At 53.2% G+C, this 24390-nt stretch overlaps 1 protein-coding gene across 1 annotated transcript; it reads right to left on the minus strand.

Moving 5' to 3' along the window:
• Positions 1–2841: 2841 nt before the first annotated feature.
• SLC41A1 (solute carrier family 41 member 1) lies at positions 2842–24321 on the minus strand. Its single transcript, XM_061159926.1, has 11 exons — positions 23925–24321; positions 21260–22252; positions 13192–13299; positions 12025–12096; positions 11240–11384; positions 10951–11097; positions 10234–10381; positions 9412–9491; positions 8785–8919; positions 8335–8483; positions 2842–5381 (listed from the first exon to the last, which is right to left on the minus strand). The coding sequence occupies exons 2-11, from the start codon at positions 21632–21634 to the stop codon at positions 5196–5198; spliced, it is 1545 nt and encodes a 514-aa protein (XP_061015909.1). The 5' UTR covers positions 21635–22252; positions 23925–24321; the 3' UTR covers positions 2842–5195.
• Positions 24322–24390: the final 69 nt, after the last annotated feature.

The following is a 24390-nucleotide window of genomic DNA, read 5'->3' on the forward strand; positions in this document are numbered from 1 at the left end:
AGCGTGTAGAAGGCTGGGTGGGTGTGCGCTGTGCTGGTCTGTCCTCTGTAGCATGGGGGGCCTGGGGAGAGGGTCAGTGGTTGTTCCAGGCTTGGGATGGGGCTCCCCGAGAACACCTCGGGCAATGGTGGCATCTAGCCACTGCACCTTCCTGAACCTGTATTGAAGGCTCGTTTGAGTTTTAGCCTTGAAATCTTATTAATAGTCCATATTTGACTTAGTTCCTTTCTGCACACATTTCTAACTCCTAAAACCCAAAACATATACTTCACTTCAGGGTAATTTGTGAGGTAGTCAACAAGTTAGCTAACGTACTTTAAAGTCACATATGTGCCAGTGCAGAGTCAAGGACAGATATCACATATGTGTCCCAGGCTGGTTACAACTCAGAGCTCCCTTAAAGCAACGATTTCTATCTACGTGTTCAACATTCCCTTCATAGAATCTAAGAGAAAATAATTTCTGTAATGTTCAAAACAAGAAATTTGTTCCAACATGTTCAAAATAAGGAAATTTTACGGTGCTCTGAATGTGACATACTTTTTACTTATTTGGGACTATTTTCATTTAACTTAAAAACAATAACTAGACAGTATTAGTCAACCCCACTAAACATGAATATAGCCATAAGGTCTTACAAATTATGTTAAAAACTGTTTCTTTCTGGCTGGCTAACTGGTCCTCACTTTCCTGCGGTTTTTCTGTTGTTGTTGATTTGACTGCACTACACGGCTTGCATGATCTCAGTTCGCCGACCTGGGAGTGGACCTAGGCTGTGGTAGTGAAAGCCTGGGATCCTAACCACTAGGCCACCAGGCAGTATGTTTTCTTATTAGCTTTTTAAAAAACGTTTTCTTTTTCCAAGCCAGACACTTTTTTGGGAGTCATATTAAAATATTTTATATCTATATAATCGTAATAAAGTATAGTGCAGTAAACAGCACTACACAGTTACTGAATTCAGTTACCAAATTTTAGCTGGAGACAGCTGGATTTCAGGAGACTGTCAGCTGACTGATCTCAGGGTTGGTGGTGTTGCCTGTAATTATGTTGCAAAAATATCATCAGGGATAGGATGGCGCCTGGGAAGCTTGTTTTTAAATGCCCACTGGAAGATATTGTCTATTTCTGTAGACAGTTACTGTTTTGCAGCAATTCAAAGTGTCTCAAGGGCAAAACTGGGGTAACATGCACTATATTTTTGATTATTTCAGTATAATGTTTATGTGTTGTCTGTGCAGGGACATCTTGGCCAGTGCTTTCATCTGGCTCCAGGCATGGTGGGCTGAGAGCAAGCTGGGTGGCAAGGCACTTAACCCTTCTGTGTCTCAGGTTATCCCTTGTAAAATGGTGATAAAATCTTTTTTGCAGAGCTTTTAGAGATAATATTGAAGTTGTAAATGAGGCTATTATTTAAAACTATATCATATAGTATAAAATATTGTATATTGAAATATTATCTAAATAATAATTAGCAAGCAGTTATCCTCTTTCCATTAACTTTAAATATTACTGCTTTGAACAGCTAGTCCCAGAGTCCAGGTGCATTATAAAAGGCTGATTTCTTAAAAAAAAAAAAAGGCTGATTTCTTAAATGTTTTCATCAGGAAAAAAAAAAAAAAAAACATGGTAATAATGTGAAGTGGTGGATGTGTTAACTCAATGAGGGGGGGAATCCTTTCACAAGATATACATATATGAAATCATCACAGTACACACTTTAACTATCTGACAATTTTATTTGTCAATTATATCTCAATAAAGCTGAAAAAAAGAAGGCTGATCATTGAGTAGGGTACTGCTCAGCACTGTGTGCTATATAACATGGTCTTGAATCTTTGGGGGACATGTCCTGGGTGGGCAGTGGTTCCCGGCAGAGGCTTTAGAGTCAGGCCTGGGTGGGGCTGCACTGTGACTCTGCCCTTCCCTACCTGCCGTCTCAGAAAAGCTGTGTGTCTCTCCGAAGGTTGTGTTGTCACTCCCTGCCCTCCAAACTCCAGTCATGTGAACTATTTGTAGTTCCCCAAAGCACCAGGCTCGCTACCCTGCTCAGCCTACTCCATGTCGCTGCTCTCCTCCCATGCTAACTCCTATTCTTCCCGGCTTCCTCTACGACTTCCCTGACCCTCAAGACTTGGTTAGGTGTTCTTTCCACCTGCCTGCTCCCCAGTCACTCCTGATTCACCACTATGGTCAGTGTATTGACATTGTCTAGAGATTGGCCCACTTCCCTCTCACTTTAAAATCGACTACCACATTGGGGTTTGGTGTGTGCCAGCCACAGTGTTTACTGCTTTCTGTGAATTATCTCATTGAAGTCTCCTCACGACCCTAGGTATCTGTACAGATGAGGAAACTGAAGCTCAAGAGAGGGTAAATGGCCTGTCCAATGTAACACAAATACAATTAGAAGATCTGGATCCAGGCCAGATTCTAAACCCTTTGCAGTCAATTATAAATCTCTAAGCACTTACAGTGCTGAGCATGGTGAAGGCAAGTGCAAGTACTCAACAAGTACAGCTACTGTTACTGTGGCCCAAGCAAGGGATAAACCTCTGCAGGGAAGGACTCTTAACCCCCCGGTGCACGCGCCCTTTGCCAACACCCCAACCAAGGCCGAGTCAGTGTGCGGAGGGCAGGGAGGATGTCCCAGAGCAGCACCGGCTGCTTCTCAAGAAATAACTGTTTCCTATCACACATCTCCGTATCTAAGAGCTATTTCATTTGTCACACTCTGGCCTCTTTCCACTTCTATGCCAGGAGGGGGTGGGATCACAGAGCAGGCTCAAGACAGCAGGGGAAGCTGCTTTTGGGTGAGACACACAGGAACCACCAACCACCTAAATAAACGTCCTCTTTATTTTACCAAATATAATTTATCAGTTATGTTGACATTTGTCAATTCAGTTATAGTCACTATAAATAATTCTCTTAGGACACAGTTCTGTAACTTTTTAAGGATATAAGAGTAAACCAATGTTGCTCCCCACAGCCAGGCCAGAAGTCCATGCGGTTTGTGCAATCAGGGGAAAATAAATGGTTTGTCCATGAAAGTCATGAAGTTCATTTTCTTTCCCTCTCGCCCTGCAGACCTCCCTCTGCTCATCCTCAGGGCTCGGGGCACGCCTATGTTCTGGCAAAGGAGGGTGCACCGGACTCCTCCAGGGCAGCCTGGCTGAACTCCAGAGAGGAGAAAGGGGTGAGTGCCTGGGGCAGGGGTGACTGCAGACCACACGGGCACAGCCTTGGGGGCGGAGGAGTTGGTTTTAATGCCTGTACAAGAGTCTGTTTGCAAACGTGTCTGGAGATGGACGACGAGACAGGAGAAGGCCCGAGAAGAGCAGGAACAAGGCTGGGCTGGTGTCAGTGAACTCTGCTGGGGGCAACCCCAGCTGGGTAGCCTCTACGATTCCAAGTCTAAGGATCTAGGCTCTGGCCGGTGTCCTGGGTGGAGAGGCAGAGAGAGAAAGCATCTCTAGAGACATAGGGCAAGTTCCTTGGGGTGAGGCAGGGTGGTGGTAAGAGACGGGGTCACTGCCTGGCCTTCCCCTGGACACAGGCCCTTTAGGTGACAGAGGGGGAGAGCTGAAGGGCAGGCTATGGACAGAGAGGCTGGAAGAAACCTGCATCCAAATGCCCAGGTCTGTCCACATGTGAGTGTGCACAGCAGAATTCTGACCTGTTCACAGTAACGTGCTGGGAGGATGCAGAGGCCCCAGCACTCTCCCACTCCTGTGCTGGGTAAACTGGAAGCAGTGGGTGGATGTCTGGCCTTCAAGAGCTGAACCCCACTTCGGGTGAGTGGGGAGGAGATGGAAAGAGGCGAGGGTGAGAGAGGGTAGTGTAGGGAAATCAGTAGTGGCTGAGCAATGGGGCCTGAGTTGTGGCCAGTGCTGCATGCCCGTGGGAGCCAGGAGCGGCATCGAGAGACAGACCCTGCTTGGGCAAAGAGGGAAATTCAGTGAGGACACCTTCTCTGCTAGACTGAAAAGGGTGCACAGCCTTTGTATCCAGGGACTGAGGCAGGGGTGGAACTGTGTTTCCTCTGGCCAGTCAGTACCCAGCACAGGACCTGACGAGTAGTAGGCACTCAATAAACAGCGCTCAGTGAATGTTTCAGGCTGTGCCTGCAGAATCGCTCCTCTTGGGGAAGCTGTGTATTTGTTGAATGAGTAAATGAACACATGATGGATGTGGGCAGAAGCCAAGACAGAGGAAAACTGACCTCCACGGCATGAAAGACTGAGTGATTTCAGGAAGCGAGAAATTCTAAGGTGCATGTGATTATGTCCTCAGGAAGAACAGCAGCAGTGAGACACCCATCAACCGCCCAGCGCTTCTCCACAAACCCATTCTCCATCCCCAATTTCGGAAGCCAACACAGCAAGCTCTGGGGAAGGTCATGCTTAGAAATAATTAGAGATAAAGGTGAACAGAGAAGAAGAATCAGGTCTCTGGGTCCGGGGAGGATGTCGATTTTGGCAAACTTACGGGTGGACGTGGGCCAACAGCGAGACCAGGTCACAGCTCATTGCTTCTTAGATGAGATAGTCAGTTGGAAAAAAGATCAGAGGGAGGGGCTGGTGGTATATTTCAGGCAGTTGGGTAAAGAGCAGGTATATAATTTAAGGAGTTCACCTCATCCTTTTGGAGAGCAGGGCAGAGAACAGGGCTAGGATTACTTGGGGCTAGGACCAGCTGTCTCTTAATTAGGGCTTTGAAGCTGGCCCACTTCTAGAAAACTTATGTGTGTGGGGGAGGGGAGAGTGACATTTATCCCTCTGTTCACCCAAAAAGAAAAAGAGAAAACAAAGACAAACCCCCCAATTCAGAGCCATAGTTTGCTAAAGCTAAACCAATGTCCCCAGATCCTGGACGGAGACCCCTGTCCCAGGCATCTCCTCTGGAGGCACCCACCATGCAACTGCATTGGTGACTGTCTCAGACACCTACTTGTACTGTGCATCTCAGTCCACCTGTCCTGTCTGAATTCTTACTCTACAAACTTGGCTCAATGTATAAAAATTCCCATTGAAAATAATGAGAATTTGGTATCCATGTGAAGTCCTAGAAAGAGACGGGAGTGTTGAGTGGGATGGGGGTGAGGGGAGAAGACCTAACCGCCCCCCCCCCACCCCACAAAAAAATTTCAAACAGAAAGTGCAGAGAGGTGGAGAGAAGGTTGAGTGACCAGGCTAGTCCCCAACATCTGTGTCTCGGTCCCCAATGAGCCAGAGGACATGGAAGCTGAGTGCCAGCAGCCCAGTGCCGAGAAGGTCCCCCAGGGCTGTCAAGTACGGGATGGAGAAGTTGTCTGGGTCCAGGCCGCGGCCCCACATCCAGTGCACCATCCAGTCTGCGATGTAGAGCAGAATCAGCACCTGGAGAATAGAAGGGCCAGTTACAGCCATCCCCTCTCCAGGGGGAGCCAGAGGCCACGCGATCGCCCCGTTCACCTCACCACAAGGCTTGGCTAGCTGCAGCCAGTCCTTAAGCAAGTCAGCTCATCTTTTTGCCCCCGCAACCCCTCTCTGCTCCTCCAGCCCACAGTGACCACCTTGAACAGATGACAGAAGGCATTTGAGTTCATCGGGAAGGAAGATGCCTCTGTTCTCCGGAGTCGCCTACATTACATTCTGCTCCCAAATTTACCCAACAAGAGGTTTACTAATCAACATCCTCCTTGTTGCAGGAATTCAGTCCTCTTGCCTCTAATTCTGGGTCATCCTATTCTCGGGTCACTCCAATTCCTGCCATGTTGGCCTCCGCAGGAGCCCAGCAGGCGGCTGGGGGGCTGGAGTTTGCTTTTCAGAGAGGGATTTGTCCTCAGAGCAGAGAGGAATAAGGACAGTGTGAGAGGCTGCTGCCGGCACAGTTGTCCAAGTAACAGTTGATTATCCTAAGCTGCCTTCCTCCTGACCCTTCCCATTCTGCTCAGAGAATGCAAGTTTATTTTAACATTAGTCCTAGCAAAATAGAATTAGGAATAAGTCAGCTGAATACCAAGCACACAGTGCATATCAATTCAAAAGAAACTTGCTGCTGTGATGTATCTGTTCCTTGCTTTTCTTCCATTATTACAGATAATTAATGATGATCTAGATTAGAACCTTGCTAGTGGGCCCAGGACCAGGGGCATCGACAGCTGGAAGCTTGTGAAAAATGCAGAATCTTAGGCCTCATGCTGGATCTCCTAAATCAGAATCTGCCTTTTAACAAGATTTACATGTACTTTTAAGTTGGCGATGCACTTGATCTAGAATACTATGGGGATGTCCACAGGCCTGCATCTTCTCTATACTCTGCACAATTCCTGGCATTTGGGCTCCCCAAATGACTGCATCTGAGCAAGAATGACATGGTTTCTAACGGTAAAGCTCCAAAACAGTCATTTAGGAGGTTTTACTCCTGACTGTACTTTGTAAATACTGTGGTATGCAAATTCTGCCCAAAGGGGCTTAGTTCCTGGAACCAGAGCCCACTGGGGGATCCGGAAGCCAGATGTGATACCTAAATTTAGGCAGACTGGTTGCTCTCCAGTCTTCTCTTCAAGGAAGGCAGAGGTTACAGTTTCAGCATCCTTCACCTCCTGCCTTGCCCTGCACACAACGGCCTTGGACTTTTGTGGCCCTGATCCTGAGTGAGGGACAGCCCCCTCGAAACTACCTCCACCCACCCACCCCCGTGGCATAACTTCACACCCTTGCCAGCAGCTGCAGAAGGGTCCCAAATAAAGAATGTGGCCAGAGGACTTCGGGACGTGCCCCAGGAAGGGACGGGCAGCAGCTGTCCCCACATTCCAGCCTCCCGAGCAGGGCTTGGGCACACGCCGGGAGGAGGCAGCGAGGGGATCAGGAGGAATCTTTAGAGGGGATCAGGTGTCCCACCCTGGCCCTGCACCAGCTGGAGAAGAGAGGAGGTGAGCATGGCCCCCGGCATGCTCACAGCGGGGAATGGAGACAGGCCCGCCCTTCCCAAGGTGGCCGAGGGCCGCCCTCCAGCCACAGACCCTGGGCGCCCACACCCATCCCTGCTCTGCAACATGCGCTTCACCCCAACTCGCAACAGAACGTGGCAATTGGGGTCACGGCTGCGGGCAAACCACGTGGGTGGCCCAGACCTGGCCAAGGTGTCCTGACACCCAATAATATGTGTCTCAAAAAAAACAGTAAAATGAGAAAAATATGTATGTTTGCTTGCCTAAACATGGAATAAACTTGAAGGATATATGAGAGATACAGATCAACAGAAGGTCCTACTATATAGCACAGGGAGCTATACTCAATATCTTGTAACAAACTATAATGGAAAAGAGTATGATAAAGGATATATACATGTATCTTTTATATCTCTGTATATGAATCACTTTGTTGTACACCGGAAACTAACACAACAGTGTAAACCAGCTCTATTAAAAGAAAGGAACGGAGGACCCCAATGGCCGGTGAGGAAGAGAACTGGATGCAGGACCAGAGGGAGGAAGGATGTTTCAATGAGGCTTCTCTATTGACCCTTTCAAATTTTTTGAACTAACCTATTAAAAAAACAAATCTATAGAAATTGAAAATGTAATAATGAGGATTAGATTGGCTATAAAGGGGTTGCACGAGAGAGCCTTGCGGTGACGGAGCTGTTCTGTGTCTTGACTGTGGTGGTTACATGAACGTATGAGTGATAGAACTACACGCACACATGAGACTGCATGTAAAATCGGTGCAATCTGACTAGCTCTGTGCATTATACCAACACTGACTTCCCGGGTTTGGTGTTGTGCTATAATTATGCAAGATGTTACCACTGTGGGGAGCTGGGTGACGGGTACATGGGCTCTCTCAGCACATTTTGGGGGGGCAAATTCTTATGAATACATAATGATTTCAAAATAAAAAGTTGAAAAAATGTAGTAAACAGCAAGGGAGAAGACATCCTAGTGTTACAGGAAGGCTGAATGGGATCCTAGAGATTGTCTAGTATAGTGGTTTTGACACATTCTCAAGCTGTGAAATCCTCTACTCAAATGAAACCTCCCAAGGAAGCCCAGCATGTGAACAAAGCCACGCGCAGCTGCGTGGCCAGGCCAGTGGGGGTGGCACCTGCCTGAAATCCAGCACCTCCGCTTCACTCCCCTCGATTTGCAAATGTACCACTGAGGCTCAGAGAAGTAAAACAACTCACCGAAAGCCACACAGCCTCTCAGGGACTGGGCTGGAACTGCGGTCTGCCCTCCTGAGCCCCCGCCCTCCTGAGCATTCACAGGCCACACCGTCCCTGGTCCTCCACTCCCACCCCTGCAGGGCGGCCCTGGCCCCTCCCCACGCCCCTGCTGGTCCACACCTGGAGCAGAGCAGCTGTCATGTAGAAGATGATGAAGATGAGGGTGAGGGTGGTATGCCCGCCCTGCATACAGCTGATGGTGTAGAGGAACACCAGGTGTCCTGGGACCACGAGGAGGAAGAGCACGCGGGCCGAGCGAGAATTCACATCTAGGACCAGCGGAGAGGGGGCGTGAGCAGAGAAGGGGGAGATCTGGCGTCAGGAGACCTTTCACAGCCAGGGGGCGCTGCGCTGCACTCATGGGCAGCAGACGGCAGACTGTGTCTGCATCCATCCCATGGCGCCCAGCCCCCAGGGTGCCCCAGGCACGGACAGCCTTCCTGTCTGGACTCTCCCTCTAGAACAGTTGGTGCACACAGCCCAACAGACGAGAACCCGCGTAATCAGGCTCCAGGGGTTTCTTAAGTGATGATGTAAACCCAGGAGAGGAGGTGGGAACTCTGGCATTACCAGGGCTGAAGAAGGTGGTACAGGGGCTGGGGCATCGGCGAGGGGCTTGCTCCGAGTTCTCCCCTGGCGTCCCGTTCATGTGGAGGAAGGTGGAGATGCGGCTGGCCTGCACGGCCACCAGATTGCCCCCAACACCTGTGGAGACACGCGAGTCCTAAGCCGTGGTGGGCCCAGGGAGCGGGGAGGGCGTGACCCATCCACCAATCCCCAGGACAAGACGGAGGCACTGAGCAGACAGGCTCCTTTCCGGGGTGTCTTCGAGGCTCCTCCCATCCTCGCAGCTATGGAGACACGGCAGTCCCCTGTGGCCCCAGTGGGCTGACAGCGTGGGAAGGGACAGATGTGTAGAGGCAGGGAGCCTGACTTCTCTACCAGGGCATTGTGGGCAATGCCAGGTGTGGACCACACACACAGCTCAGGGGACAAGCCCCACCGTCATCAGTCCCTCTCCAAAGCTAGGTGGACCCAGGACCCCATGCTCAAGCGCCGGTTCCCGGAACCAGCCCAAGTCTTGAACTCTCTGAGCTGGACTCTCTTGCCTGCTAGAACCCTGACTGATACAAAACCCCCAGACCCTCTGATCCAGCCCTCTCCTTCCCCAGCTGGCAGCTGATGCCGAGACCTCACCGTTAATCACAGGTGTGAAGACAGCCATCCCTGCAAAGTTGGGGTCTGAGACCGTCTTGTCCAAGATGAGGCCTCCCACACTGCACAGACATAAAGACCACTGAAGGCTTCTGCTCTGGTCCCTGGGGTGGGGCTGCAGGTCCGTCTGGACGAGGGCAGCGAGGTGGCCCCAGGAGTCCCTCGTCCTCCAGTCCTCGCCTCCCCTTGCCAGAACCGGCTGATGCTCCTGACATTCACCCTAGCACAGCACCCCGAGCAAGCAGCCGCCTCCAACTCCCTCCCGAGTCGGCGTGAGGAGCTGCTGGCTGCCGTGCCTGCTCAGTGTTTATTTCCCCTCTGGGAGGAGGGCTGGACTTTTCCTCGGGGAGCAGCTCTCCCAGACTCGGCCACTGTGGTCTGCGCGGCCCCAGGCCCGTGCAGTCGGAGCAGCACATCTCGGAGGCCACAGTGACTGGTTCAGGGACAGTCAGGACGACAGGCAGTGAAATTCTATAATGGGACTTTGCAGAAGAGTTTAGAGAAAGAATCTCTCTTCGCCTGTTGGAATCAGCACACGGAAGTGCAAACCTGAAGCTGCAGGCCAGCACAGAGAAAAGCAGAGCTGAGAGATGGAGAACGCTGGGGCCCGGCCATTTATGTCCCTGAGCCCAGCTGTGCGTAGTCAGCTCCCTAAGCTGACGTGGTGTGTGAAACCCCTTCACACAGCTCCATCACTTCCAACAGAAGCACACATGACTGAGCCACTACTGAAGGCATTTCTAGGGTCCGGCCACACTTCCCCCTCCCAGGGCTGGGAGGGCGGCGGGTGGGGAGTGAGCCTACCTGCTGATGGCCATGGCGATGATGACGGGCTCCCAGCCCGAGTACAGCACCTCCCTTGTAGCCGGGCTCCGTCGGGCCAGCATCACCCAGACGGGGAGCAGGGCCACAAAGAAGGCGCACACCAGGGGGTAGATGTACTGCCAGATTCCTGGGAGGTGGAGAGGAGACGCAGGTGAGCAAGTGCTCCCTGCTCCCAGCCGCCCCTCGGCTCAGCCTGCAAAATCCCAACAGACCAACGGTAACACCACGCTAAATGCCAGCAAATGTATCTACTCCTTTGATGCTCGCTGTTAACCCAGGAGGTACACGGGGGCCAGCTCCTCAGACCCTGAACTTATCAGGGGCAGAGACCAGATGCTAGGTTTCTTGCTTTGATCCCTGGAAAAAGCTCCATCTCCTCTCTTTCATTGTGCAAGCAGATTCCAGCCTTCGTTCCTTTCCTTTGCCCTTTCCCCCTTCCGCCTCCAAGGGGAGTAAGAATCCACAGGACCAAGCGTATTTCTGAGATACTTTCACCCCTGCGCCTGCTGCCTGCATGAATCTGAGATAAGAACTCAGCCTCATCTCTGTAAGGTAGGGAGTTATCTACAAACTGTGTTCCAACCAAATGGTTAGGAACACAGGAGAAACCCTTACATGTGTGTGAAACTGCTGCCTTGTCTCCCAGTCCCACCCAGGAATCCACCCTGGTTGCATCCTCAGTGACCTCAGCCTCACCCTGCTCCAGGTAGAGTCCCCAGCTGATGCCTGAGAGCAGTGCCAAGGTGATGAGGTCACCCAGGCTGGCAGCAATGGGCGTGGCCACATTGTCTGGGTTGATGCCAATCTTGCGAGAGCCAATGATGACTCCAATCATGATCATGCCTGGGGAGGAAGAAGAGGGGCCAGGCAGGGGAAGACGAGATGACGGGGCATCGCCAGCTGAGAGGGAGACGGGAGGGGCCCGGTTTCGGATGCCTCTGGGACCGCCCTGCCTACCCCCCGGTCCCTCCCTCGCCCTCCTTACCCAGGACCAGGGAGGCGATGGAGGCCGTGGCCACGCTGCTGGCACAGAGCAGGAAGGCATGCGGGATGCTGAAGTGGCCGTCAGGGATCCAGCCGAAGACCACGGCGGCGATGGACGCCAGGAAGCCCACCACGGTGGCCTGCACCTGCGGAGGGGAGCGGTGACTCAGGGAGCAGGGCGCTGCTTAGCTGAGGTCACAGAGCACTCAGCCAGACCTCCTCCTGCCCCCAGCAGCTCCAGCAGGCGGGCAGGGCCGGCCTGTCCGGTCCTCCGGGCGGGAATGATGTCTGTATTTATTTAGCTTCACACCAGACACCAGTCCCGGGTAGTGCGCCCTGCAGGACCCCAGGACATGTCACTGGCTGAATGAGCGCTCCTCTGGGGCCCGGGGGAGGGTCCACAGAGCCCGAGACTTCATCCAGACACAGGCCTGGGACTCAAGGGGAGGAACTCCTGGTCCGGAAAGTGTGCAGCATCATGGGGACACGGGACAAAAGTGGTCAAGGGCCTTCAGCACTCCAAGTCTCCTGATGTGAGCTGGGGGGACACAAGCCTCCGGCATTACTGCAAGCTGAGAACGGACACTGAAGATCCTGGGAATCCCCCTGATCTTGGCCGTTTTCCTGGGAAATCGGGAAATCTCCTAGAGCTCCTTTGGGAGAAAGCAGCTCAGCAGGACCCTGGAGCTTCCCTCGGGAGCCAGTGGGTGCTGACTGAGGCCTGTCACGTTCCTGCCCAGGGAGGAAGGAAGCTGAGCCCCACCGTCCCGGTCCCCGCTCTCTTACCTGGATGAGGGCCATGTTCCCGGTGATCATTCGCCAGAGCTCCGTGGGTGTGTCCATGTGCCCGATGTTGGCCTGGGAAAGGGAGGACCGGGGTCTGGAGCATCAGGCTGGGAAAGCCTGCGGCTCTCTGTTCATCAGGATCCCGCCTGCATCAGCAGACGGTGCACGTGCCCTGAGACCCTGGACCAGGGTGTGACCCCCAGGGAAAGTGAAGCAGGGTGGAGGGGCTGGATGAGAGGGAAGGCACAAGACAGCCTTGAGCTCCTCCTGCCTCTGGCTGCGGGGTGGCAATGGGGGTTCTTAAGGCAGCACCCTCTTCTCCCCTCTCCTCAGGACAGAGGCCGATTCTGGGCTCTGCCCTGCTCCTCCGGGCAGCTCATCCCCATACGGGTGAGAAGGACCCGATCAGTCCCTGGCTCTGAAGCCAGCTGGCCATCCAAGGGGAACAGGTCAGCTGCTGGTGCAGGACAGAGGCCATGAGAGTGTTTGGGAAGGACTGAGGTGGCTGGGAGCAGGCCAGGAGGGCAAGATGGGGAGGGCTAGGCAGGCTGCCACTTCTCTCTGCTGCCTTCTCTGGGCTCATGGCCACGTGGGGACATCCCTGCCACCTGGCTCCCCTGGCCTTCCGTGTTTTACCACTTCCTACCTCCTGCCCCGTGGCCCTGAATCTAGTTTAGTCTCCAAACCATGACGGCTGATCTAAGAGGTTGTGGGAGGTGGGAGTGATGAGCAGCCCCTCTTCCTCGATTCCCTTACAGAAGAGCAAGCTGCCGTGGGGGAGAGGGAGCAGGGTGGGAGGGGGCTGGGAAGGCCTGGCTCGGCTCCGGCCCAGCTGCAGAGCAGGGCTGGAGATCAGAGAAGGCCCCCGGCTGTGCAGGTGGAGGGACCAGCGTGATGCTCGCCTGGCAAAGCTGCACAAACAGTCACGAGGCAGGTTGCGAAGCAGGGGATGGGGCAAGAGTCCAGGGGTGGCTGGGACCTCCAGAAACGGAGCCTGGGAACCACTCTGAGCAGGGAGCCCCTGACCAGGGGCAGGACAACCAGCCCGGGATCTCCCTGAGCCTTTTCAGCCCGGACCCACCTTGCAGACCTGAGCAGCTGAGAAAGGCCTGCAGTGACCTCTCAGTCAGGCTCTGTGTGCCCCACTCCCTCAGCCAGGACACTCACTGCGGTGGAAAGCCTTGATGCCAGCGTCATTTCCAGGTTTCCCTTAAGGCCCAGCAGTGCAGGCACCAGGATGAAGACCTCCGTCACCTTCTGGAATACTTCCCAGTGCTACAAGGGGAAGACAGAACCCAGGAATCTCAGGGCCCCACAGGGCTGGCATCAAAGTTGAAAGTGAAACTGAGCCCCCTGAAAGTGAGTTTATGATTAATTAATAAACTCTGCTCCGAGTTTATGGTGAATGTTTCTATCCAAAACTTGATTCCCTTTCTTGTCCCTGTCTGAATTCAATCCCTTTCTTGCCCCTTCTGACCTCAATCCTGTTCTAACTAAACAGCAATCAGCCAGAGTTAGATGACTAAGATTGCTGAGATCAGTGATAACATTGTTACAAGCTCAGGTTGATTCTCCTGGGCGATGAGTTACCAGAGCTTTTTTGTTCTTCCCCTTTAAATCCCCGCACTCAAAAAGACCAAGTGGGTGAGGCTCTGAGGCTTGTCTCCCTCTGCCTTGCCTGGTATCCAGCAGTAAGCCCATACTTTACTGCAAACCTGCAGCCAGAGTTTGGCTTTCTGCGCTGTGGGCACATAAGCCCTTGCTTGGTTACAATTGGATAGTCTGGGAGCAGGGGGTTGAGAAGGAAGTGGAATCAGCAGGGGGTGGGCTGGTCAGACGCCTTTCCTCCAGGAATCCTGGAAGCAAACCAAGTCCACGATGCTCCAAACAACATAGCCCCCTTCCTGCCACCCAGAACCGGGGATGTGCAGAGGGTCTCCCCCAGTCAGGAGACCCCAGCCTGGCTCTGCTTCCTTTGGCCACTTTGTGGAGCCAGGACAGGGGACGGTGGGGACCCACGCAGCTGAGTCACCCTGGAGCTGGCTTACACCCCAGAACTGCAGCGCGATCCCCCTTCAAATCACCTTCAGTCTAGTTTCTCTGTGGCCTCAGCCTCGGGTGCTGTTGTCTCAGCTGTTGAGCGCTGGGCTCCACGGGGCTGAGGAGATTAGAGAGTTTGTTTGGCTTCTATCTCCAAGGGCTCTGGGCCTCAGCCACAGCCGCTCTCCTTCAGAAGAGGCTCTGAATGAAGACGGTGGCCCCCAAACCTCAGAAGGCTGGTCTGCAAGAGGCTGTTCATTCCCCCTCGGCCCTGTCACCCCAGAAAGCTCCCCCAGTCTCTCGGTTAGGAAACGGGGGGGGGGGGGTGCTGCTTCGGGGAGAGCACCGGCGCGGTGGATTCCAGCCCTGAGACCATCAGGCTCCGCTCTCCGACCCGTTCTTTCAGCTAATGTCTTCTAAGTCTGCACTATGTGCCAGGCTGAGGGCTCTCTGTGCAGTTTTTCATTTTACTCTATCAAAAACGTGGTGAGGTAGGAGCTATTCTTATCCCTGTTTTGTAAAGGAGGGAACTATCGAGGTTCAGAGAGCACTATACTCAGGGCTAGGAAGGAGAAATGTAGGAGCCAGGACTGGCTATTTGAAAGCTACTTTAATTGCAACTGAAACTAAAGACTTGCAAGAAATGCTGGGATTGGGTTACCCTCCCTGGCCCCAAGGGCAGCCTGAGTTCCTTTCTGTGCTTCCTTTTCTAAGAATGGAAACATTGATGTTTGGCAGAAAACAACAAAATTCTGTCAAGTATCCTTCAATTAAAAAATAAATTAAAAAAAAAAAAAGAATGGAAAGCTTTCAGGTTTGGAGAGGGGAGGGGTCAGGCAGCCAGACAGAAATATGCAGGCTGATCAGACTACCAAGGTCAGGAAGCAAAGTGCAAGGGTACTGGACTGACAGCCTTGGTCTCCCACGTGAGACCAGGAGGGTGGGCCACCTGCTCTGTCCCCAACATTGTCCCACAGGGGCCAGCAGGATCTCCTTAGACAAGTTACAAGGCCTTGAGCTCCTAACTGTAAAATGTACACTGCAGGGGCCAGATCAGATGGTTCATAATGGCAATTCCAGGACTGACACTCTACAGCTAATGATAAGCAAGGCTGCAAATCAAATCCACAATGAGATATCAAGTTATACTCGTTATGATGGCAACTATTAAAAAACAGAAAAAATAACAAGAGTTGACAAGGATGTGGAGAGATAGAAAGCCTTGAGTACTCTGGATGGGAATGAAACATGGCTCAAACATTATGGGAAACAGTATGGCTGTTACTAACAAATTAAGGCGAGAACTACTATGGGATCCAGCAGTCTCACCTCTGGTATACACCCAAAATAATCGAAAGCAGGGTGTCAGAGAGATATTTGCACATCCGTGTTCATAGCAACGTTATTCCTAATAGCCAAGAGGTAGAAGCAACCCAAGTGTCCACTGATGGATAAATTAACAAACAAAACATAGTCTTACATACACAAGGGAAAGTTACTCAGCCCTAAAATGGAAAGCAATCCTGTTATGTGTAACAGCATAGATAAATCGTTAAGGACTTATAGTGAGTGAAACAAGCGAGTCTTAAAAAGACAGATACTACATGATCCCACTCATACGAGGTATCTAAAGTATTCAACTTCCTAGAAATAGGAGTAGCATGGCTGTTAAAGGGCTTGGAGGAGGGGGAAAGGGAAGTCGATGTTTAGGTGTAGAGTGTGGAGTTTTAGCTCTGTAAGATGAAAAAGATTTGGAGACCTGTTTTACAACAATGTGAATATACTTAACACCATTGAACTGCACATTAAAAATGGTTAAGATGATAAATTTTATGTTATGTGTTGTTTTTTTTTAAACCACAATTTAACAACAACAAAGAGGAGCATGGAAATCAGAGGGGGCCGAGGCCAGGGGAGGCGGTGCACCGGGGGTCCTATAAAGGCAAGGACCTCTCTTTTCTTGTCAGAGTTCTCTTTGTGGGTATGGGGCGGGGGTTGTTGATAGTGGGGGTCCCTACCAGGACCCCAGAGGAGGGCTCCTCTCATTCCCGGAGCTCCTGGCCTAGCCCCTCACAGCGGAAGGCATAGGGATCTTTTTAGGGAAGGCTTCCTCTTGACAACTAAGGATGGGAGAGAAACCCCCTGACCCCTAGCCACAGTTGCTGAGCTTTCAGACACCCACAGGAAGAGCCAGGACGGAGGCACCTCCTTTCTTATCCCTGGGGCCCCTAGAGGGGAGGCAGCCCCACGGGCCCCACGTGCCCTGCAGGAAGTCAGGCACTGTTGCTCTTGGCCAAGGCCGATGCACACGCCGCTGGGGCTCCAGCTCCCAGCAGGCAGGGCCGTGCCCCACTCTGCCCCCTCTCCCTCACCTCAACTGGACACGTAGCTCGGAGAGCAAGCATTCCTTCTGTGACACCCCCCCCCTCCCCCCAGTAGAAGTGGCTGACTGGCGGTTTTGGAAGCCTCTCTCTGAGGCCAGCCTCATATCCCCTCTTCACGGCATAACATCCACCTCTCCCAGCTTCCACGCCTCCGGTTCTGTGAAAAGCTGTGATCTCCAGGTGGGCGTATGTAAAATGTGTGTGTGTGTTGGCAGAGTGAAGGAGGCCGAAAAGAAATACTCCAAATGTATGCCAGAAATATTTTCTGAATTGTTTGTAAGGAATATTGTCTTTATGGTTAAGAAAAAATAAATATATGAAGCCCAGCTAAGCCCCTCTAGCTGCCACTATATTATACAGTAATACTTAATATATATATTATGAATATATAATATAAATATATATATATATATGAGGTTATAAATCCTCAAATCCCTGCACCCCCTCAGCACACAAACACCTTCTCCTTCAACTACACTAGGACCTACAAGGGATGGGCCTTCAGCAGTGATTTGGACAGAATCGGCACTCACGCTAACAGCCCCTGAGCAGAAGGCTCCCGGGCCTGCCAGGGGCAGTTGGGAACCTCACACCACCTGACGCCCACCCAGCAACACCCTGAGCTGGCACTTGGTCAGAGTAGCCAGTGGCTGCACACATCCTTTCTTCACCCACAAAAGCCTCTCAGGGGAGCCTCTGACATGCACGTGTGCATGCACACACACACACACACACACACACAGCTCTGGGAGGGCGAGCGCCAGGGGCCAGGGCCCAGTGAGTCTCCTTCCTGCTCTGGCCTAATTCAGGCCCGTCCTGTTCACCCTGCCTGGAAGTGTCTGACCCTGAAGTCAGACCCAAGAGCCAAGCCTTCACCCACGCCTTCCTGCTCGCTGGGGATGGAAAAGAACACGTTCCAGGAAGCCCTTGGCGGGAAATGCGGATGGCACACAGGGACAGATTTCACTCCTTCTCAGAAATGCGGCTCCTCTTCCCCTTCCTTCTCTGTCTGTGGATGGTGGGGGTGGTATGGGGGCGCACTGGTTCCTGATAGCTTGGAGGAAGGATGAGCCTGCCACGCCTCCACAATAATCCTGACTCATCACCAAAGGTTTCACCCCTCAGCAGCCCTACTGCTGTCTCACCCTGGTCTGTTCATCTCTCTTCCATCTGACACCTGCTCTGGCCTCAAAGAGAGAACCAAGTCTGCCTGGGAGTGTTCTGCCCTGGGCCTTCTTCCCCTCCAGGAGGAGAACGACAAGGAAGGAAGTCACAGGCTGGAGTCAAAGACACGAAGGCGACTCAGATCCCCAGCAGCTCTGAGAACTGCAGGAGCACCTGGGAAGCTGGGCTGGAGCTGACTCTCAGGGTGAGGGCTGAGTCAGCTCAGATGGGCGTAAACCCAGCCTGCACCTAAGGCTCTCCCTGCAGGTGTCCAAGGGGGAGGCCCTCAGGGCGGCGCCTGGGGGCAGAAGGCTGGACAAAGCATGATAAGAGAGGCGGATACCTGAAACCTGAGTGCTCTGTCCAGGAATGCAGGCAGCCTTGGGGGCATGCCAGCCAAGGGTAGGGTAGCCTACCTGTGGGGGCAGGAGGAATGTTTCTGCTCCACCCCGCTTACCCAAAGCCATCCTTGCCATCTACCTTCACCTTTGCAGACTCCTCTGTGCACAAAGAAAAACCAGAGGAGGAGGCGTTTGGGGGCGGGGGTGTCTCCTTTCCTAGGGATCTTCAGGACATGAGTAGTGAGGATGAAGAGCTGGGAGACTCACCTGTTTTAACACAGCTCAGAATTCCAGTGACAGAGAAGGAAATGGTGACCCACTCCAGTGTTCTTGCCTGGAGAATCCCAGGGACAGAGGAGCCTGCTGGGCTCCTGTCTATGGGGTTGCACAGAGTCGGGCATGACTGAAGCGCCTTAGCAGCAGCAGCAGCAGCAGCAGCAGAATTCCAGGGAAGGCTGGCACACCACCCCCTGCTACCCCCATCCCTCCAAGGGCTGACAGAAGAGGGGAGTGAGGTGCCCTGGGGCTGCCCAGGACCAAACCAGGAGGCTGGGCAGGGCCTCTGCAGGGTGGAGGCTCCCCAGCCCAACCCCCCTCCTCTCCCACACTGGGCCCAGTCCCGCTTTCCTTCCCAAGGGAACTTCAGCCTCAGTACTTAACCTTTTCCTACTTTTGGCCAGTAGTCAGTCCCTTATCTCACCGCCAAGGTGGCTGTACACACTAAATGGAGAGAGGGCAGATAAGAGGAGCCTGGGGAAAAGCCGGGGCTTCTGCAGCAGTGGGGAAAAATGAGGGCCTTGGACTAAGGAGACGTCTGCACCAGCAGGGCCTTGGGCTCAGCTGCTCTGGGACATGGGGGACACCCTACAGCCAGCTCCTCCTGAGGGCCCCAGCTGCTGAGAGGACTCCATCCCACTGTTGTTCAGCTTAGCCTGTGAGGGGGAAATGCAGATGTGAATCCTTAGAAATCGTCCTGCTCCTCCTGACCCCAAGATTGCCAGTCACCTCTTTCACTCCCTTAGATATGGAATAAAAATCTCCCTGCGGTCCCTGATCTCTCTGCTCCCGCCATCCCTGCCATGATACGACTGTAGCCATCTGCAGGGCTTGCTCCAGACATGCTGTGGGAGAAGGCTGGGGGCGGGCACAAAGACAGACCAGCCACTGTTGTCCATGCCAACTGCACCTTAGCTCTGGGGTGAGCCAAGGTGCCACACCAAGGGCAAATGCTGGTCCTCTGTGGGCACACTCGGCAGGCTCCAAACATTCCCTGCCTGGTTTCTCAGTGTCTCAGGGTAAGGGATAAGATGCCGGAAGTCATTTCCAGCTCTAGAATTCTCTTGAGTGCGTAAGAGAAGGCGAGGGAATGGCCCTCTAAGAACCTTTGTTCTCGCTCATTTAGAATATAACTCCAGTTGTTCCAGATTCCAGTCTACCCTGTTTTTCGAGGAAAGACAAAGAGCAGACTCCTCCCACAGTCTTTAACCAACTTTGGAACCATGGCCACAGTAAAGGCTATAGAGGTTAAGGACATAGGTTCTGAGTCCGATGACCAAGGACAAGTTACTAATCCCTTTGAGCCACTGGCTCTTTATCTACACAATGGGGACAGTTATGGTGCGAACCCCACGGGTCCACAGAAGAGTCCAACAGATGCTGCCCACTACCGTTCTTACTTTCTAGAAAATAAAATAACCCCTCCCAGGTTACCATCAGACCCTGGTTCTACACCCCTTTGGAAGCACCAAACCAGAACTGGAAACCTCTGAGAATGAGAACCCAGACCACAGGAAAGGGATGGAAGAGGTGGAGAAACTGGTACCCTGGTCTAATTTCTCTTCCTCTCATTACCCCACTCGCTGCTCTAGGAGGGGAAGCAGCTACCTGGGCAAGGAATCCAAAGCCTGCCCTCACTGCTCCAGACTGGCATCCCAACCTCCATGAGGAACAATCCCCAAGGAGACAGGTTAAGGGAGACAGGGGCATGATATAAACACCATCCTCAGTGGCAACCAAAGGTGCAGCGTTCCCCTAAAGACTCAAGTCAAAGTGGTCCAGGTAGACACCATTGAAAGAACCTCCTAGAACCAACCATCCTGCTTCCTGGGACAGGGGCCTGGTAAGACTCGCCAGCAGGACTCTGTATTATCATATGCATCGTTTGTAGGGCTGGCTCGGCAAAGGAGAGGGGATGCCGAAATCCACATCCTCCTGAGAGATTCCATGGCCAAGGACTCACTGGTTGGGGCAGGGGGCAGGAGGAGGCCCAAAGGGCAAAAGCCAGATCACCTCCAGCCTTCCCATTTCTCTGAGTACCTAGGACAGAGCCCAGAACTCAGGAGGAATCTGATACATGTTAATGATTAACTTAGATAAACCCAGCACTTTCAGAAAGCCTTATGTGTCTTACTAAGCTTCAAAAACTTTAGCTGGAAACAAGGCTTTAAATCATCTTGGGGACCTGGAGGTCCTGGGTAACTCCTAACCCACAATACGCTAACATAGCATATCCCTGGCTCTTAGCTTCCTGGTTCTGCCAATTCCTCTCCTTAATTCTACCTAGGAGCCTCACAAAGAGCTCTCTTTGCCCACCACGGTTTATGAAAGACAGGTAAGGAGCAAGGAGAAGAGATAGTTCTGCCCAAGTTTGGTTATATTTTGTCCCCATATTTGTCACATAATCAACACTTCTATGTCTTATCACGCCAACCCTCCAAATCATGTCTCAGCATGTGCCCACCCTCATTCTCTAAGGAGAGCCTGCCAAGGTTACACAAAGACAAGCAACACAAAATGCCTTTAAGAACCTTCTTGCTTAATTTGAGACCCTCTTGGCAGCTGAACAAATTCCTGCCCAGCAGGGGGATGAAGGGAAGGCTTGAGACTGAGCTTTCTACTGTGGGTATCCTTGAAACCCCCAAAATAAAGAGGAAAGAAAGCCTAAAGAGAAGGCCCATGATCTAAATGTCTCCTAGTGAGCTGGGCTCTGCAGGAATGACCAGGAGGGATGGCAGGCAACAATCTGTTCCATCTCCTCTTCCAAGCCTGAGCTTGGGAATCAACCCTGCTTCTGTTAAGCAATACAGCCCTGACCGCCTGTCCCAGGGCTACCGGGATTCCTCAAGGCTTCTGTAGAAAGGGACTAGAGGAAGAAGAAACCGAGGACATGATCCAAAGGGAAACAGGGTTCCAGGAAGCAGCAGCTGCTTCTGACAGGGAGGTGGAGGAAAAGCTCCAAGAGACAGTCTCCCAAGAGGAAAAGACAGCTCTGGGCTCAGGGTCCAGGGCCGCCCTCCCAGCTCCTACCTGCACGATGTCCAGCACCATGCCGGCGGCCACCGTCCCGAAGCCAGCCAGGAGGAAGGGGAACAGCACCTGCAGCCCGATGGAAAAGGAGGTCTCCTTGAGCGGGGAGGGGGCGGCGGGGCCGTGGTCCGTGCTGACGTCGTCACTTTCGTTGCTCTGGCTGCCGTTCTCCAGCAGGGCGTCCTCCTCCCGGAGGCCCTTGGCGTTGGCCCGAGACTCAGGCAACACCACTTCGACCTCCGCCCCGTCGGGGCCCAGGAACTCCGAGGTCCCAGCCAAGGGCTCTCGGCTGGGGCCCTCTGAAGAGCAGGCTGAGGCGGCGGGACCAGTCCCGTTCAGCTGGTGGGTGTCCTTCGGCTCCGGCTTGGAGGACATGTCGCGGAGGGAGGAGGAGAAGGGGGAATTCCCCTCTTTTTGTTCTCCGCTCTGGCTCCCCTTCTAACTTGGGAAAGAACTTAGTCTTGGGGTGAACGCAGGCGTGGTGGCCGCGGGACCTCTTCCCGTGGCTCTCCGCTCCGATCGGGCGCTTCAGAAGCTGATCCACCAACAGGCAGCCCCATCAAGCACTGAAGCCACGAGCTGGAGGGGAGCAGGAAACTCCGCACCAGAGCTGCAGCCGGCGCTAGGGGTGCAGGTGCCCGACCCAGCCGGCCGAGAAGCTTCTGGCCTCGTCACTTCTTTGGTTCTCAGCGCAGACTCCTCAGAGTCGGGGGCATCCAGAGCAGAAGAGTGGGGTCAAGTCTGCGGCGCCTCTGAGGTGGTCCTGCTTTGATGACAAGCAGCCCAAGTTCAGATCCTTCGGAAGGCAGACTTGGCCTGGGGCGGCCTCTGGCTGGGTTCAGTCAGCTGCCCACAGCTCCTCCGGCTCTGCTGGTCCCAGGGCAGTGTCAGCCGTCTCTCTCCTTTTTCCCAGAGAAGTTCCTCCTTTCTGGGAAGACCCTGTATCTTTGCAAATCCCTGGTCCTCACAGTCACAAGAATCTGGATGGAACACCTTACGTGGGAAAAGGAAGACAAGGAAGTGTTACGGTAGGACAGAAGACAGCTCCCACGGCGAGAATATTCCCACACGGCAGGCAGAAGGAGTTTGCTGTTTCTCTTCCTTTTTCACTAACACCCCCCATTCCTGCCCTGCAACATGTGGATGCCCAGCAGGCACTAGCCCTGCCATCCTCCCAACAGGCAACGCACTGCCCACCAGGGACCACCACCATGGTCAACAGTCATGAGACGGGGCCTGCCTGGGACAGGGAAGATGCTGCGCAGGAGACCTTGGCATTGCCTTCTCAGCAACGGGGGATGGGAATGGATGTCCTGGGGGAGATCCCTTCTTGAATGTCCATTAAAAACCCAAGGTTACTAGAATGTGGTCTCCCAGTAGGGTCTGTTACAAATTCAGTCACAAGTTCCCTGCAGCCACTTGGCTGCAGAAAGCGATAGTTCACAGTCATGAGACAAGGCAAATAAGCAGGGAGAATCTGACTACTGAGTGAAGGTCCCTACACCCCTACAAACTCTAGTCCCTGAGGGAAAAAACCCAACAAACTGGGAGAACTCCCCAGGCAATGGGGCAGGCCTGCCAGACCAAGGCCAAGAGCCAGAGGCCTACCCACTCCTGCCCTTGAGAGTCAAGAGTGTTACAAAAAGCTCAGACACTGACTTGGATCCAGGCCTCCGCTACTTCTCTGCCCCTGCTCTTGCTTGGCCTTGTGAGCTCGTCAGATAGGAGGAGAGTGTTATCTCACTTTGAAGGAAAGGACAGTAACACTGTGGTTACTATGCACACATTTCAGTTCTCTAGGTTCATCCTGTTCCCCAGGGTTACTGAGAGTGGGATATAATGGAATTCTTAAAAAACAAAAACAAAAAAGCACCATCCGAAAAAATAAATAAAAGAGCAGAATAAAAAACAAAAGCAGCATAAGCCAAGACTCACTTGCTCCCAAATGCATGTCTCTTTAGGGTAATGGCCCCACTTCTTCTTGCCTACAGGAACCCCCAGGCCTTGTTCCCACCCGATTTCATTCCACCAGAAGAGCTCTCACAAGTTAAAAATACGTTTAAAGAGAATTTCCCTAGGAAGGATGAATAGGTTCTTAAGTATTCCAAACACACACAATTAGTCAACTCCAGTTTGGGGAAGGGTGGATCAAACTCCAGTAACTGGCCCACGGGAATTGTTTTCTCTTTCTAGTCACTCACGTCACCAGGACTCCCTTTTCCAGTCTCCTTCAACACTGTCCCGTTGGTTCTTTCAAAAACCTTCACTAGAGATCCAGGAAGAAACCTCTGAGCAGGAGAGTCCGCGACTCCTGTGCCAGAAAAGTTTCTGAGTCCGCTAAAACCTGACCGGCCCTCCTCCTCCCGTCTTCCTGCCAAGTCACCTAACCTGAAACGGGGCTCGGAGCGAGAGAAGCCAGCCCCTCATCCGCTGCTGCCAGTAGAGAGACTTCAACCGGGCCTAGGCCCTGGGATGAAAGGGGCAAAAGTGACCCGGGATGCTCCGGGGAGGGGACTAAGCAGACGACTTTCGTGTCCCCGAACCCAGGGACTGGGAGAAGTATCTGGGTGGCCCTCCGGCCTCTCCTCCAAACAGACTCAGCGAATGCGCGGGGTGCCAGGTCCCTCGGCCTCGCCACCCACCCCCTAGACACAACAGCACTGACCTGCCCCTCCTCACTCAGAAGGAAAGGGGGCGCCTGGCGACTGGCGGCGGGGACCCGTGGTCTCGGGGGAGGCAAGGGTCCCCCTCTTCTCATCACTCCTCCTCCTCTGCAGTCCTCCTCGGCCCCAGATGCCCCTCGCCACACACACACACCCCAGCCTAGGCGAGTGTCCAGCCGCGGCACCCGACTTGCTACATTTCGCCTCGGCGCTGGGCGAGCGAGGCCGCCGCTCGGCTTCCACGAGGGGTAGGTGCCCCAGGCGGGCAGGACAGATCGCCGCGTCCCAGGCGGGGCGGGGGGCAGTCCGGACGGCGGGCTGTGGGGCCGAGCTCGCTCGCCCCCAATCCCTTCTTGCCCGCAGACTTGGGCCCGACTGGTTGGCTGCTAGCGGCAAACGTGATCTGGGGCAGAATGGGTGGCACCCCCATTCCATCAAAAATAGATTCCGGATGGACAGCGGCAGCCC

Source organism: Dama dama, chromosome 14, assembly GCF_033118175.1.
Source record: "Dama dama isolate Ldn47 chromosome 14, ASM3311817v1, whole genome shotgun sequence".
In the NCBI taxonomy this organism is placed as follows: Eukaryota; Metazoa; Chordata; class Mammalia; order Artiodactyla; family Cervidae; genus Dama; species Dama dama.

Coding starts and splice junctions, on each gene's coding strand:
- SLC41A1 (XM_061159926.1), bottom strand. CDS start 21,634: ATGTCCTCCAAGCCGGAGCCGAAGGACACCCACCAGCTGAACGGGACT. Junction 12,097..13,191: donor CATCAAGGCTTTCCACCGCA/GTGAGTGTCCTG, acceptor TCCCTTTCCCAG/GCCAACATCGGGCACATGGA. Junction 5,382..8,334: donor TGACAGCTGCTCTGCTCCAG/GTGTGGACCAGC, acceptor TCTATTCTCCAG/GTGCTGATTCTGCTCTACAT.